Raw genomic sequence first — 17,148 nt, 5'->3', positions numbered from 1 at the left:
ACTTGTTTTGGTTATGATGTGGTTAGAGAAGTGATAATAAAAATGGGTGTGAGTGCATATAGAGAGTCATACTTTAAGGGGAGAAAGAAAGGTTCTTTCTCCCCTTAAACAGAGAAGTAAGTAAACATTGTTTAAAGTCAACAGAACAAGGAGAAACATGAGGATATCTTCAGAAATCTGTTATCAGGCATGTGGGCAGTGAGGAAAGAAGATGTTAATGCGCAGGTGATAGAGATGCTTCATAGTGCAATGGGCATAGGAAAAGGAGGTACAATAGAATCAAAAGGACTGAAAAATGTTCCGCTACCTAGCTGAGGCCACAAGTATGCGGATACTTCCCTCGAGCATGAAGGAGAGTTCCAGTGACCTCATAGGACCTGCTAAGACCACGTGTCGACCATGCTAAAAGTTTGAGTCGAGGGCAAACTCTTCTAAACCCGCAGATTAGGTCGCCACAGTGGGACAGCCCCTTAACCTTTCAATTTGGGCACGGTGGTAATCCAATTATCTTTAGCAAAGTTATGAATGCAAAGGTTTTCTTCATCAGTGAGACAGTCTCAAGGCAGAATAAGAAATACAATACCAGAATAAAAACGTTGAGGTCCATAGATTATGTGCAGGTAGACAGAGGTAGTTTAATTTGTCTTTATGACTGGTGCAGACATCATTGGCTGAAGGGCCTATTCCTGGCTGTACTCTTCTACATTCTAATTCAGACCAAGCAAAGAGTTCATAAGCATCTCTTGCTTTAATTTTCATTTCCTTCATTCTATTTTAAAATTAGAAGCCATTTGAGAAAAACTTTAACAAATATATTAGAGTTCTGGATAATGCAACTGGTTGTAATCTGAAATTATAATTAAGCAGCCAGAATCAGAATTCTGTCTATTCTTTCTTAGGGATTTCACCCTGAAGAATAAAGAAATTGCGGATGCTGATTTACCAAGGAAAGGCACAAAGTGCTGGAGTCATTCAAAGGTTCAGGGAGCATCTCTGGAGATGGTGGATAGTTGAAATTTCAGGTCAGGAGCCTTCTTCAGACTTTCAGTGCAGTTAACCATATAACCATATAACCATATAACAATTACAGCACGGAAACAGGCCATCTCGGCCCTACAAGTCCATGCCGAACAAATTTTTTTTCCCCCTTAGTCCCACCTGCCTGCACTCGTACCATAACCCTCCATTCCCTTCTCATCCATATGCCTATCCACTTTATTTTTAAATGATACCAATGAACCTGCCTCCACCACTTCCACTGGGAGCTCATGCCACACCGCCACCACTCTCTGCGTAAAGTTCCCCGTATCTGATAAATAAATTCTAATAAAGGATAAATAACTTCCAATAAATATAATTGATGTGGACACATAACCTAATAGTATTTGAATACTAGCACAAATTGGTCATATTTTAACAATTCAAAAATGTTCTGTATTTTAATTTGCCATTTGAACGCTGCTTTACATGTAGGCAATCTTCATAGAAAGCTTTAATTTAAGTTTGGTGCCAGATTGTGATTCTGAGTGAGTTGTTCATTTATACATCCCATGGGATTTATATATCCTCCTTATAATCATGAAGCCATCTTACCTTTTCTTTCCATTAGCTGGTTCCATGGTGATAAAGTGTATGATAATAAATTGATTAGTGAGTTTTATATAATTGGAAATGATCCTGCAAGATTTACCTGCACCCTGCAGAGAAAATCTCCCCTTACAACACCACAGTGTTGCACGTGCTAGAGGATAATAGCTATGAAAAAAATGCTAACAGCAGAAAGTTAACAAAAGGTTCAAGTATATTAAAATAATATGTAACTTAACCATTTATACATCACTGTGTTTTCAAAATAACCCGATTTGTAAAATAAATAATACTATGATTTTGAAATGGATAGGCTCTTGCTGCAGCTTTAATTTAAAGGTAAGCAATGGTAAGCATATGAGTAAAAGCTCCACCCTTCTTGCCTTATACAGAAGCCACATGATTCAGCCTATTTGTAGTAATCATTCAAAAAATGGCCTGCTGAACTACCAGGGGATAAAGTGGACACTGATGTTGTCAGCTTTTCTGTTTCAAAATACGGTGTACTTCTATCACAGGAAATGCTTGTGCTCTCTGACCCATGGTGCACAATCTTCAGCTTCTTCCCATAGTAATGCATAATGAAGTCTACAGGGAATTTTCAAACCTGTCCATCAGAAACCCTTGCTTCTGATACCGAGGAACTTGAGAGCGAGAGTGAGAACAGTCAGATTGATGGCATTGCAAAAAAGAAGAGAAAGACCTATTCAACTGGCATTAACAAACAACGGCAAGCAGCAAACGCGAGGGAGAGGGACAGAACCCATAGTGTGAACACAGCATTTTCAGCTCTCAGGAATCTCATTCCAACCGAGCCATCAGACCGCAAACTATCGAAGATAGAGACCCTGCGCTTGGCCTCCAGTTATATTTCCCATCTGGCGAATGTCCTCCTCCTGGGAGAGGATTATCTGGACGGGCAGCCCTGTTTAAAATATCGAGCTGTCAGGCAGAGCAGCACTAACGACATAAATACTGCAGCTCCCAGACCTATATGCACCTTCTGTCTTAGTAATCAGAGAAAAATGGTGAGATTTGTCAATATATTAATTTATTTTATCATTTTTAAAGCAAGCCTAAGAACTGTCTTTTTGGAATTACTTGTGTGTGATATTATTATCCAAAATTATTGAAGTTGGCAGCCCACTTCTCTGATAGTTGCAAACAAAATGAAGTTCTCATTTAAGATGACGAATTTAAAGAATTTCTACCAAAAGAAATGAGCAATGCAATTTCCTTAGAGGTAGTAATTATTGAAACTGTTGATTAGTGGAACCTACTTTACATAATTGTTTCATGCATGTTATTTTCAGCTTAGAGAAGGAGAAAAACACCTCCCTGTCTGATGTTTATGAGGACATCCCTTTGGATGAGATGCACAACTACTACTGCACTGACTCAAAAAAAATACAAAGACCGTTTACTGTACTAATATGTTTACATAATATGTTATTTATTGTAAAATAAATGTTATATATTCTAATATGTCCATTAGATAAATCTACTTGCACTTTCTGTTTACAACGTTGAGTTTTCAAGTTAGGGTGTTCTATTAATGAAACCTAACACTGTGGGCAAGGTTGCACCTGGTATTACGGTTATTTTTAGGGGCAGAAATGTTAAACCTCAGCATCTCCAATTCGAAGGAAGGTTGTGGGACTCAGACTAAGGTCACATGATGTAATTTAAGCAGGCGCACCCAGTGCTTTCTGTCAATGTGGTCTTCACAACACGTCATCACCAGTTTCCAGGATCCAATGACTGACCATATCCTTCAGTGTGAAAATAACAGGGGAAATATCTGTCCACAGTGAATGAGTTGCTTACCTCAATAGCATTTAAAAATAAATCTGAACGATTTTTAAAGGAAGATTGTTTGCTACAAATCCCCAAAATCCTATTTTTTTTTACTATCTCAAGTCGACTTTTATTAAAATATGGAGCTAAAATATTGTGCATTATGTGGATCTAAACCACTCCGAGGTGCTTCAAGAATCAATGATGTAATAATAGTTTTCTTCCAATTGTGTGTATAATGTCACTACAAGTATAAATAATTGATGATTTCATACAGATTAAATTGTATTATTAACTTGGGACAAAGTCAGGTAGATTGATATCACTTTATGTGTTATCCCCGAAGGGTTCAATTGCTCACTTTGACAATAATGCCGAGTGATGCAAACAAACTGCTGACTGCCTTATCTGCCATATTGTTCAGTATGGTGAAATGGGAAGTGCATATAGCAGATACGTGCATCTCCTATTCATTTGAACTTTAATGGATTTTGCACTTCTGCAAATATATATGTCTATAGTCCTGCTGTCAATCTCTCATCCCATAAAGCGAGAATGTTTTATCAAACTAAGCATTGTATAGCATGGCATTCTAGCCGTACTTTGGACAATTTAGTTTAGCCTACATAATGGATGCTTTATCGAAACATTCTTCAGTGGATGGTTGAAAATGCAATAAGTGCCAAGTTACATTCTTTTACACTGGTTCACTGTTTAGCTACTGAAAATAGGGCACCAAATGATAAAAGAAAGATTGCCACTTTATTCTGTACTGTGTATCCATTTTTTTGTGGATGAACTAAATTGCTCCGATTTTGATTTGGTTTGATGTGGTCAGTATAAAACTCGCTAACAAGGAATGTACAGATTAAAACTATTACTATATTTATCATACATAGATGCAACAATTTTTATTTTTATGCACGAGACATCTGTTTATTTGCCATGATTTTTATTGAAATGTTTAGATCTCTGGTAAATGTGTTTTAGTCTAGATAAATTTATACTTGAATATGTGTGGAAAAATAGCATGCAGTCTTCCTCTAAAGAAAAGGTTATTTTCTTAATTTTATTTATTTAAGAATTAAGCAAATAAAATATGTCAATTCAGATTGAGTTATATATTCATTTTTCTTCACTTGTTTTACTTTGCATCAATGAGATAATATTTATGAATACATGACTAACATGGTTACTCAAATACTACGTTATTCCAATTAACACACAAAGTGTTGGAGTAACTCATCAGGTCAGGCAGCACGGATAGACAATAGACACCATATAACCATATAACAATTACAGCACGGAAATAGGCCATCTCGGCCCTACAAGTCCGTGCCGAACAACTTTTTTTCCCCTTAGTCCCACCTGCCTGCACTCATACCATAACCCTCCATTCCCTTCTCATCCATATGCCTATCCAATTTATTTTTAAATGATACCAATGAAAAGATGCAGACACTTGGTGAGATTTTCGGTCAGAACTTTTCTTCAGACTGAATGTCTGAAAAAAGCGCCTGATCCAAAACATCAGATATCTGTGCTTTCCAGAGTTGCTACCTAATCTGCTGAGTTACTCCAGCACATTATATCTTTTTTTGTAAACAAACATCTTCAGTTCCTTGTTTTTACAAGTTATTCTAATTATTATGTTCTGACTGCAGTATTTTTGCATAGTACCCCAGAGTTTGTCTCTTAGACAAATGCTCCTGTAATAATGAATACCATAATTGCTACCCTCTTTATATTGCCCACAATATAATTTAGGGTTCACTTAGTATAATGGCAGAATGCAAGCCTCTAGATGCATTCAGAAGTGTTGAACCGTTTGTTTTGCATTATTAATAGAGTTGTACCATTGGATCACAAATGTGCTTGATTATTTAATGCATCTTAACAACAGCGTGATAGAGTGTATTTTAAACGTTGATTGACAGTGACAAAAGCTCTGCATGCTTCATACCATCAATAGATTGAAGTGTTCTCAATGCACACCATAGGACTTTATAATTAATTCCCAATAGGTTTAGGTCAGCAATGAGTACCAGCTAATGTCAGTTTATTTGTTTACAATCTACACATTATGTGAAATAGAACAGTGATATTGAGAAATGGAATGACCATATTAAAATAATTAAATTAAATAAAAAATGTACATGGATTGACATTTCATTAAAGTGCCTGCAGTAAAAATCATATTTAAAGCAAAATGGCCTTAGGATAAATTATTCTCAGAGTATTTTAATTTTTATATGCTTTTATTTAATGCTTTCCAAATTTTGTAGTGACTTAAATAAGATTTCCAAGGGAGGCACACACTTTATAAGTATTCCTGATTTGGCTGGAGGGAAGGAAGGCACTTGCTGTTAGGTTCAAATGCTTTACCTCACTTAGATGTGTCAAACTTTTTGGAAAGATTTCATTGTTATTGCTAAGAAAACAAGGTGGTGGAACAACATATGTTTGTAGTGTTACAGAAGAATCTGCTCTAACCAAAGGATATGTGTTCTAACGTAAAACAAGGGTCGGTATTGGTCTTAGTTTATTATTGTCATGTGTACTGGAATACAGTGAAAGGTTTTGTTTTCCTTGTTTTTCCAAAACAAATCATACCATACCATACATCAGGTAATGCAAAAGAGAAAATAAACAGAGCAGAATATATTGGAATGGATGATCAATTCTTTAAGCCACTTTGATGATGCATGTTGACAGCTTATATTATATTCATATTCCGGAAGTGGCGGCGCTGCCTGGCAGCTGCGGCTCGCCTGCAGTCCGTCTGTTTTTTTTCTTTTTTTGTTGTTGTTTTCTTTTGTCTGTTTTAGTTAAAGTTAGTTAAATTTAGTTTATTAGGTTGATTATGTGTGTGTGTGTGTGTGGGGGGGGGGGGGGGGGGGGGGGGGGGGGGGGGGGGGGAGAAACATGGTTTTAGCTTCTTCCTTTGGCGGGATGGGACTTTTTCTGGTCGTGTTCCCCGTCTCCGTCTACGTCTGCGCTGAGACCTCATGGCGGAGCTGGCAGCCTCGGGGCTGTGGCGGCGTTCTGTCGTTCCTGGTGGCGACCCGACTTGGTGTTGTGGCGGCGCTCCGGCGTTCGCTTCGGCGTTCCGGAGGCGGCCCGACTTCAGAGCTGTGGCGGCGCTTCGACGTTCCGGAGGCGGCCCGACTTGGAGCTGCGGCAGCATTTCGGCGGCGGCGAGGCTGGCCGGCTTCGGGGCTGTGGTGGCTTTCCGGCGGCGGCAGCCCGACATCGGAGACTCAGCCGCGGGCCCAGTGGACGACATCGTCGGGAGCTCGCAGGTCACAGGTTGGTGACTTGTTTTTCCAGAGCTCCCGCAACAACAGCTTCGTCCACTGGACTGGAGGGCGGCAGCTTCGGCAGCTTCAACCACCCCGGGCCGTGGAGTTTGAACCGGCCCGTTCGCGGAGCACGATTGAGCCACGGGACTTACTTACCATCACCCGGTGGGGTCACAACATCGGAGGCCTGGATCGCCTCAGCGCAGAGGGAGAACAAGGAGAGAAGAGACAAAGATTTTAAAACTTTTGCCTTCCATCACAGCGAGGAGGTGCCTGGTGGACTCACTGTGGTGGATGTTAAATTTGGGTTTATTGTTTGTTTTTGTTATTTTTATTATATGTATGACTGCAAAGCAATGAAATTTCATTCAGGCCAAAAGGTCTGAATGACAATAAAGGATACTTTGACTTTGACATATGTGAAACCACATATCAAATTACATACTAATTATCTCATGGAAGGAAATGGACGACACCCCTATGAACGGGACGAGTTTACGGTTCTCAGAATTGACTTCGTTCCCACGGAACGATTGCGCCTTCTAGCCGAACACACAGCCGCCAACGGCACTCTCCAGCTACTCTCATCTATAATCAAGAGAGGCTGGCCAGACAGGCAATCCAGCACACCGCCGGAGGTGCAGCCATTCTTCTTAGTACGTGATGAACTGGTAATACAGGACGGTGTCATAGGTAAGGGCCACAAATCGTGATCCCTTCATCACCACGTGACGAATACTACAAAGAGGCACACAGCGGCCACCCAGGCACCGATGCCACGCTGGCCCATGCACAGAATATGTTTTACTTGCCTGGCATGGCAAAGTACATACGGGACAAGACAGCCTCTTGCCCCATCTGTAACAACCTGGCGCCGCACCGACAGATACAGCCCCTGCTACAACAACCTCCACCAGCACTGCCTTGGACATCGCTGGCGACAGATATTTTTGAATGGCACGGTAAACATTATCTAGTCCTGGTCGACTCCTATTCTAACTGGTTGACATAGATCTACTGCCTTCTATCACATCAGAGATGGTCATTCAAAAGCTACAGTGACACTTCTCCGCATTCGACTCACCTGTCTGCTTGCAGACCGAAAACGGAAGACAGTTTACCAGTCACGCCTTTAAACACTTTGCAAACCGATGGAATTTCCACCATGTCACGAGCAGCCCTGAATACCCACAAAGTAACGGGCTCGCTGAACGGGCCGTCAGAAGCACTAAACAGCTCATGGAATGCGCCCACCTAGCCAAGTCGGATGTGTACCTCGACCTTTTAAACCTCAGAAATATAGCTAGAGACGGGGTCCTGGGCTGACCAGACCAACGCCTGATGTCCAGAACAATGAGACCACTGATACCAATTGCCCAGCAGAAGCTGGTGCCACAGGTCTGAAGCCAGCCATGATCCAGAAGCGCATCCAGGAGAAACACGACATCCAGAAACGATCACATGACAAGCCCAGCAAACCACTTAAACCACTACTATCAGGCCAAGTCATCCGTTTGCAAACTACTATGGGACATTCCCGTCTAGGTTGCATTGTTGGCCCGTCCAAAGAACCCCGATCCTACCTTGTTGACATCGATGGCGCCCTCTACCGTCGGAGCCGCCAACACTTGCTGGCTGTGAAGGAACCACGTCCCGCACCAGCCGATCCTTTCACTCCACCTCTGCTGTTCCAGCCGTCTGCTGCTGTGGCCACCACCAGTTCCAGCATGTCCCTTACTCCACCATGACCGGCGGCTATGACTGACAACAACACTACCTCTCCTGCATGCTCCCCCTATCGGTCACCACGAGTGTCCCCTGCTGCTTCTCACTTCCGGGTTCACCTCTAACTTTTCTGGCGAAGGGGGAGAGGGCTTGGTCCGTACCCGCTCGGGCCGTATTAGTAGACCGCCTGACATATATGGCGAGTATGTTTGAATTCTAGCTGCATGTGTGTTTAACTATATTCGCTCTTTACGGGGAAGGATGTAGATTGGTTATTGCATGTGAACCAATCATAGTAGAATAGCATCATTAACCCCACCTTACTGTATGATTCATACTAACACCCATTTCCCACATTGGTCAGTCTTGGAAGCGGTAACGCTGAACTAACAACTAACGATCTGCTGTAACGCTATAAAATGGGTACTGATTAAAGATGATCTTGAACTCCAGATAGTACAGTTTGCTTATTTACAGTTTTGTTTAGAGATACCTCGTGGAAACAGGCCCTTCAGTACACCGAGTCTGTCCGTTGATCACCTGTTCACACTAGTTCTATTGTGTCTTACTTTTACATCCTACACACTAGGATCAATATCAGAACTACAGTGGTGGGCAGAAAACGTTTGGCATAGTTTCAGCCCTATCATCATCATTAACCCTACTTTAGCTATCCAAACAGATGCCAGTACTCAAGGCTTGGGAGCGACTAACTCCATATCCAGCACAGGTGGTAGATGGACTTACCTAGAGTCATCATTACTATATACACTGGGCATTAACTATCTAGAGATGTTGGGTGCCTTTTATGGTTTTAAAAGCATATTCATCGAATATGCATCACTTGCATGTACGGTTACAAATAGACAATACTACGGTGGTGGCCTACATTGACCATATGGGCAGCATAAAATCGATATCATGCAAAAAATTGGTCAACACAATTTGGCAATGGTGTGTCGAAAGACATATTTGGCTATCAGCAACTTACCTGCCAGGTAAGCTAAATACAGTGGCAGACACCAGGTCACGCAAATTTAATGACAACACCGAATGGATGTTAAACCCCAAAGTGTTTGCAAAGATTAATTTTTTTAAAAATTTAAAAAAATTTAAATGGCACGCCAGATATCGACTTATTTGCATTAAGGCTAAATCACCAGGTACTTATGTATGTCGCTTGGGAATCAGACCCTGAGGCAGCGCTGGATTGGGGAAATTTCTTCTTCTATGCATTTCTTCCCTTCTGCATCATCAGCCGTGTATTACGCACAATACAAATGGACTCTGCTTCAGGTGTTTTGATAGTACCCGACTGGCCTACACAGCCATGGTTCCCATTACTCCACGACATCCCTCCAAACATCCACAAGAAAATAGTACTTGTCCAGCATAAAAAAATGGGAGAAGTACTGCTTGGATACAGGGACCACCTACACAACTGCATCAGTCACCAACGTACTGGAATTCCTGGCCAAATTTCACTACGAAGAAGGACTCAACTACAGTGCCATCAACACAGCTAGCAGTGCCCTGTCTTTCTATTTAAAACAAGCTCCAGGACAACAGGCCATGGGGTCCCACCCGCTGGTGGTCAAACTAATGAAGGGTATTTACAACTCTAACCCCCTAGACCAAGGTACACCCATATATGGGATGTTACTGTGGTCCTGACATACCTCAGGGGATGGCCACCAGCCAGATCCCTCAACCTGGAACAATCTACGCTCAAAACACTGATGTTGATGGCACTTGTATCTGCACAGAGGGTCCAGTCACTACACCTATTGCACCTGGACAGCATGCTCACAGCTCCAGACCAGATCTCTGTCATTATCCAGAGACTGATCAAACAGAGCAGACCAGGAACACCTAATCCAGTCGTGGAATTCCGGGCTTACCCGCCAGAACCACGGTTTTGTGCCATGACCCACCTACTGTCCTATAGACACAACCAAAAATATTCGAGGGAATGAAAAAGCCTTATGGGTCTGTCATAAAAAACCTTATGGTCGGGTGACGAGCCAAACTATTTCGAGATGGCTCAAGCAGGTGCTAAAAGCTGCTGGGATAAACACTAACATGTACAAATCTCACTCCACCAGGGCAGCATCCAAGTCGACGGCCAAAAGAATGGACGTGTCTATAGACCACATCCTGGCTACAGCAGGATAGTCAGGAGAAAGAACGTTTAGAACTTTTTATAATAAGCCGTTGGCAAAACCTGCTTTATTTGCAGAATTTTTTTTACAGACTGCAAATATTTAATTTAAGCCCAGGGGATCAATTTAATTTCTTTGTTGTTATTGTTAAAAAATACCATTGTGTTTTTCTACAAACAGATTCATTGGTTGATTACGATAATACACTTCCTCCCTCAAGGACTTCGGCAGTGAGTGAAGTAATAACTGTTACACGGTTTGAAATCACAGAGCTTTAAAATCTTCACGTAATCACTCACGTGACTCCGAAGTAAAATAGTAAGATTAAACGAGAACTTACCAGTTTGAATTTTGATCTGTACTTTATGAGGAGTTACGATGAGGGATTACATGCCCTCCGCTCCCACCCTCAATAATATGGGTCAAACTGATAACTGATGTCTCCTTTTCTTTACTATGTTTATTTCAATAACTGTGTCTATCTGTGATTCCACACCTCTGCTTTGAAGTATGCCGCGCATGCGTGCTGAGCGGGCTCTTCATGTAACCCCTCATCGTAACTCCTCATAAAATACAGATCACACTTTAAACTGGTAAGTTCTCATTTACTCTTACTATAGCTGACCATTTCTCAGTCCGATGGAAACTATAAAGTGCAGTGAATATTCCTCCGTTTTTCTCCCGTGGTCGGGGCCTGGAAAAAGCCGCTACGGACGGCGCTATGTACAGCCTCCCCCCCCCCCACCGCGGAGATGATCCAAACACACTTCCATTGCTCCACATTCGCGAATCGGCCGCTTCTAATTGAGACCGCGGCTTCACAATGTTAAATACCTAGGCCCCACGGTCAGAGCACTTTTACTCAGTAAGTGATCGCAGGCAGCTCCAAGATTAGATGTTAAAGACTTATTAGACTACAACAAGCTGGAATTAGTGGAAATGTTTTATTTGACTTTGTTATGGATACACATAGCTTAGGCCCTCTACTTCATGAATGAATGAATGAGTGAGTGAGTGAGTGAGTGAGTGAGTGAGTGAGTGAGTGAGTGAGTGAGTGAGTGAGTGAGTGAGTGAGTGAGTGAGTGAGTGGTTGAGTGAGTGAGTGAGTGAGTGAATGAATGAGTGAATGAATGAATGAATGTGAATGTACAGCCTCCAAATGTTATTTTTTTCACATTATAAAAGGGTGCAATTTAATTAAATAAAGTCCATACAGATTAATTTTCATAAATTCAGACTTTAGATCTTACCTTTCAGTTCCAGTTGATTCACAAAGTTTGACTGGTTTCACCAGTTGGCTGTCTTCCTTGTGTTGCAGCACCTTAGCAGCGACTTTGCTTTCAAGACTTTCTTCCACTTCTATCCACTTAGCTGCACATTCTTCAGACTTCTTAATGCTTTTTTCACTAAATTCAATTACCCTGCTGCAAGTTTCCATGACATGTATTCCACAGAACAACAAATAACCTTCATCGGAATCTCCAATAAAAAAGGCATCAGTATCAGTACTCTCAGCCATGATGCGTGCTCCCTGACTAGCTAGCCTGAAACAAAGCGCGTGATTGGCCAACTGGCATCCGACTCAATGTTAAACGTGCTTTGATTGGACTAAACATACCCGAACATTTTTAGTTTTTTCTCTAATTTAATAAAAAAAATGTGCAAGTTTTGTACTTGACGAGTTTCAGGGATGATTTATATAATATTTTTACACAATATGTGAAAATTTCATGTAGTTCCGTGAGTTTGGTCACAAAATTGCACAAAAAAGCTCCTCAGCCCACAGCCTAATGATATTAATTGGGAGCAGTTTGCAGCACAACATCCTCTATTTGATAGCCTCCTACTGAATTTGAACACTTTTATCTGTATAATTACATTTAGTTAGTTTCAACGACTCTATATGCTTATATCTAAAAATAAAACTAAGCTTATTTAGGAGCTGCCATTGGTGAAAGGATAATTTTCTCTTTCAAGTTTACTTCTGATTCTGTTCTTATGCTTGCTTCTGTTCTTATGCTATGACATGTGTTAAATGTCAACATATGACCTACAACCTTCTGTCTGTAGAACTGTCAAAGATGAACATAAACCCATTTGATATACACATATATATCTTTTTGAGCAAGGTCTCAGAACAACAATCAGAACATGAATCTTGGCTGTACTTTCTCCTATAAGGCACATGGATGTATTGAAGCATAACCAAGTGCAACAAATGCTCTATAAAGCAGGATCATAGAAACATAGAAACATAGAAATTAGGTGCAGGAGTAGGCCATTCGGCCCTTCGAAACTGCACCGCCATTCAATATGATCATGGCTGATCATCCAACTCAGTATCCCGTACCTGCCTTCTCTCCATACCCTCTGATCCCCTTGGCCACAAGGGCCACATCTAACTCCCTCTTAAATATAGCCAATGAACTGGCCTCAAATACCCTCTGTGGCAGAGAATTCCAGAGATTCACCTCTCTGTGTGTGAAAAAAGTCAGTTCTTCTCATCTCGGTTTTAAAGGATTTCCCCTTTATCCTTAAGCTGTGACCCCTTGTCCTGGACTTCCCTAACATCGGGAACAATCTTCCTGCATCTAGCCTGTCCAACCCCTTAAGAATTTTGTAAGTTTCTATAAGATCCCCTCTCAATCTTCTAAATTCTAGAGAGTATAAACCAAGTCTATCCAGTCTTTCTTCATAAGACAGTCCTGACATCCCAGAAATCAGTCTGGTGAACCTTCTCTGCACTCCCTCTATGGCAACAATGTCCTTCCTCAGATTTGGAGACCAAATCTGAGGAGATCAACTTGAGTTCTTCCAAGCAATACATCTTTATATTGATTGTGTGTAAATGATGGGAAGCTTTTAAAAGCTGTGAGGGACTTTGCATATTAAAATGCCAATGTTTCGAACTATTAACCAAATTAAAACTTTGAAGCATGATTAAAACAGTTTTACATGAATAAAGATAAAAATATAAGAAAAGAAATGCTGAATTTAGAATTCTGAAAATAAAACCAGAAAGTGCTGAAAATACTCAGGTCAGGTAGTGTCTGTGCAGAGAAAAATACAATGAATGTCTCATGTCAATGACCTTTCATCAGAATTCAGCATTACTTTTCACATTGTGTTTTTGATTTTTTGTCTTTGGAGCGATTTCTGTCTTTAATTTGTGTATTGATGATGTCCTTATTATTTATTTTACTCCGACTATATGTTTTTTTCTCTCTTGTTAATCTCTGTAAGGTGTCCTTGAGACTTTGAAAGGTGCCCGCAAATAAAATTTATTATTATTATTATTATTATTATTAATTTCTGTTTTGATTGGAAAGAAAGTAATTGATTTAGTCATTATTACCAACTTATGTAAGGTAATTACACATAATGAGAATATTATCATATTAAAATAAAATACAAGATATGTATGTTTTTTTAATATTCTGAGAATGAATAAACAAGAAAAATATTGTTCACCTATTTACTGCTTTAAATGAATCACACCTATCATGTAAATAAAATATCTAAATGAGAGAAATTATGTGGCCTGTTTGCAAATAGAATAGTAAGATTAAACGAGAACTTACCTGCTTGAAGTTTGATCGTTATTTTATGAGGAGTAACGTTGAGGGAATACGTGAAGAACCCCGCCAGGCGTGTCATTCTTCAAAGCAGCGATGTGAAATCACAGGTAACTGTAATGACTAAACATAGTAAGATTAGAGAAGAGATACCAGTTGAGTATATGATCAAGGGTGGGAGCGGAGGGCATGTATTCCCTCAACATTACTCCTCATAAAATAACGATCAAACTTCAAACTGGTAAGTTCTCGTTTAATCTTACTATTTTACTTCGGAGTCACGTGAGTGACTATGTGAAGATTTTAAAGCTCTGTGATTTCATGCCGTGGAAACGAGTCCATGCATCACATCTGCCTTGATTATGGGGAGAATAGAGTTAACATCATTAGACATCAATACGATATTGAGAACCCAACGATAAAAATATTAACACCAATTATTGCCCCTATTTATGGGGTAAATTATATTACAGAACTCAAATTTGTTTCTGCAAATGTTCCAGGTTCAATGACTGGTTTGTTATAAAGTCATTGGAAAGATTCCTCCATTGACCATCCTGCTGTCTTGAGGATTTGGTCCATAGGAACGTCCAACTTCATAGCTGCCGATGTAGCTGCAGCCCTGGTGGAGTGAGAGTTAAAATGCCAGTGTCTACTCCAGCCTTTATTAGGACCTGTTTTAGCCATCTAGAGATGGTCTGGACTGTCACTGTTTTGAGTGGCTGTTTGTAGCTGATTAAAGTGACATATCTTCCCTCTGATGATCTTAGTATACTCCATATATAATAGTAAGTGTGTTACAATACAGAGACGACCATCTGTCAGGTAGGCCCTGAATTCTGTTTTTAGGCCTGCTGACCCCTGTCTGTTCTGTTTGACTATTTCATTGATGTGAAAAGTTAAATTTCCAGATGAATAATCATGTTGTCCAACCTTTGTTTCTGTTGTGAGTGGACCCTTTGTGCCGTGACCAAGGCCATCAGCATGACTGTTTTCATAGTCAGTTTCTGTAGGGACAGAGCTGTAGCTGAAGACCAGTTTCTTAACATGGTCAGTACAATGCTCACATCCCATATTTGGGAGTACCTGGTTCTTGGGGGACTAACATTAAAAATGCCCCTCATGAGTTTGGTTACCAGGGTGTGTCCCAACAGAATGCCGCTCTGTTCCTTGTGACAGGTATATTGACAGAGCATTTCTGACGCAGTTGATGGCACTATGACTGAGCCTCTCATCGTAATGGAGGCTTGCCAGGAATTCCAGAACAGACGGGATGTTCATAGATCTGTGGGTGATGTTTATTGTTGTGACAGTACTTCCCATTTCTTGATGACACCAAGTACTGATTTTTTGGGGGACTGGCTGTGGCCCGCTGAAATAATTCCACATTCGGTCCATCAGTCCCAGGTGTAGAAGAGGTGCTTTCAACTCTATAAATTAATAGATATATATATTTTTATGACATGGGTAACTCCCCTTGTAGTGGTAAGAACCAGTAAATTAGGTCTATGATGGATGGTGATGCATGGTTCAAAAACCATGTTGATATCACCGGGACCCATGGTTGAGTAGGCCAATCAGATACTATCAAAATACCAGACGCGGAGTCGACTGTTTATTCCTAAATACCCGACTGATGAGGCAGAAAGAGGGAATGCATAAATGATCCCCCAAAGCAGCAAAAATGCATCTGTAGCCACTGCCCCAGGTTCTGGTTCCCAAGCCATAATTCGATAACTGGTGAGAGCATGGATGTGAATAGGTCATTATCTGGTGTTCCATACCGTGCTGTTCCAGCAATATATTTTTTATCCAACATCCATACAGTGTTCTAGACTTTGCGTGACCTGTTGTCTGCCACTAAATTCAGTTTACCTGGTAAGTTGGTAGCTGATATCCAAATATCTATCTGGATACACTATTGCCAAATTGTGTTGGCCAGATAGTCACATGATGGCGATATGTTTCCACCCATATGGTTGACATATGCTACCACGGTGGTGTCTAATATACTGGTGATATAACCCAGAACAATATGACTTAACGCCATGGCATGCACTCACTTCCCCAGGTATTTATGCCCAGCATTTGTAATGATGCCTCCTGTGCATTCCATCTCCCCCATAGCTGGAGATGGAATTAGTAGCATCCCAATCCAAGTGCCCATCAGTATGTAGTTCCATAGAACATTAGGCATTGTTCCAATCCAAACATTAACAGCTACCCGTAGCTGTTAATGTTTGGATTGGAACAATGCCTAATGTTATGTTCCCACCATTTTAGTACCATAGTGGCCTCTGTTGGTAGCTTCATAGGTCTGTCAGAATGACCCCCATAATTTTTGAGTGCACGCATGATTGCGCTCAGTAATTTGATAATGTAAAGGATCGATTTATGTGGCTGGAACACAGCCACTAAATGCCAATTATTCTACAACCAGTCTGATGGATGGTTTAGTTTACTGCAAGCCTCCATTAAGGCTGTACCCTTTCTTACGGCAAAGTCACTGACATGTGAACTGTGTTATGGGTGAACCGCAGATGATCCATTGTGTTAAATACATCTGTGGTCCCCTCCAATGAGTACTGTATAGCAAGCATATTTTAATATGATGCTTGCCATGTAGTACCCTAGGATCAATACCTTTGCAGTAACAAAGGTTCCCATCTAGTAATGAATATAAAGTACGAAGGTATTCAAATTAGGCAAATCTATGATGATGTGGCAACCCCCATCTATATTATGATAAAGATTTTTGAACACGAATTCCTGTTATTCGTGTTGGTTGTCCTCCATTACTCCTAGTTTATTTGGGCACTGTAGTTCAGCATGCGCTTTTGATTATTTATTTGCCTGTAAGCATGAACATTCAGTTCGGTACATGCTGAACTGGAGGATTATGTTTTAAATAATTCTATGGTATACCCTTATACTTCTGAAATATAAGTGTCGGTAGTAATATATTCTATGCATCCAGATAGAACTGTAAGCTCCCACCAA

At 40.7% G+C, this 17,148-nt stretch overlaps 1 protein-coding gene across 1 annotated transcript; it reads left to right on the top strand.

Moving 5' to 3' along the window:
* Positions 1-1,783: 1,783 nt before the first annotated feature.
* On the top strand, positions 1,784-4,488 carry si:ch211-246m6.4 (transcription factor 15). The gene is made up of 2 exons (XM_055638662.1): positions 1,784-2,615; positions 2,901-4,488. The coding sequence occupies exons 1-2, from the start codon at positions 2,169-2,171 to the stop codon at positions 2,931-2,933; spliced, it is 480 nt and encodes a 159-aa protein (XP_055494637.1). The 5' UTR covers positions 1,784-2,168; the 3' UTR covers positions 2,934-4,488.
* Positions 4,489-17,148: the final 12,660 nt, after the last annotated feature.

Source organism: Leucoraja erinacea, chromosome 7 (genome assembly GCF_028641065.1).
Source record: "Leucoraja erinacea ecotype New England chromosome 7, Leri_hhj_1, whole genome shotgun sequence".
NCBI lineage: Eukaryota > Metazoa > Chordata > Chondrichthyes > Rajiformes > Rajidae > Leucoraja > Leucoraja erinaceus.
Note: the sequence above shows the minus strand (reverse complement) of the source record. Positions and strands in the feature narration are given on the sequence as shown.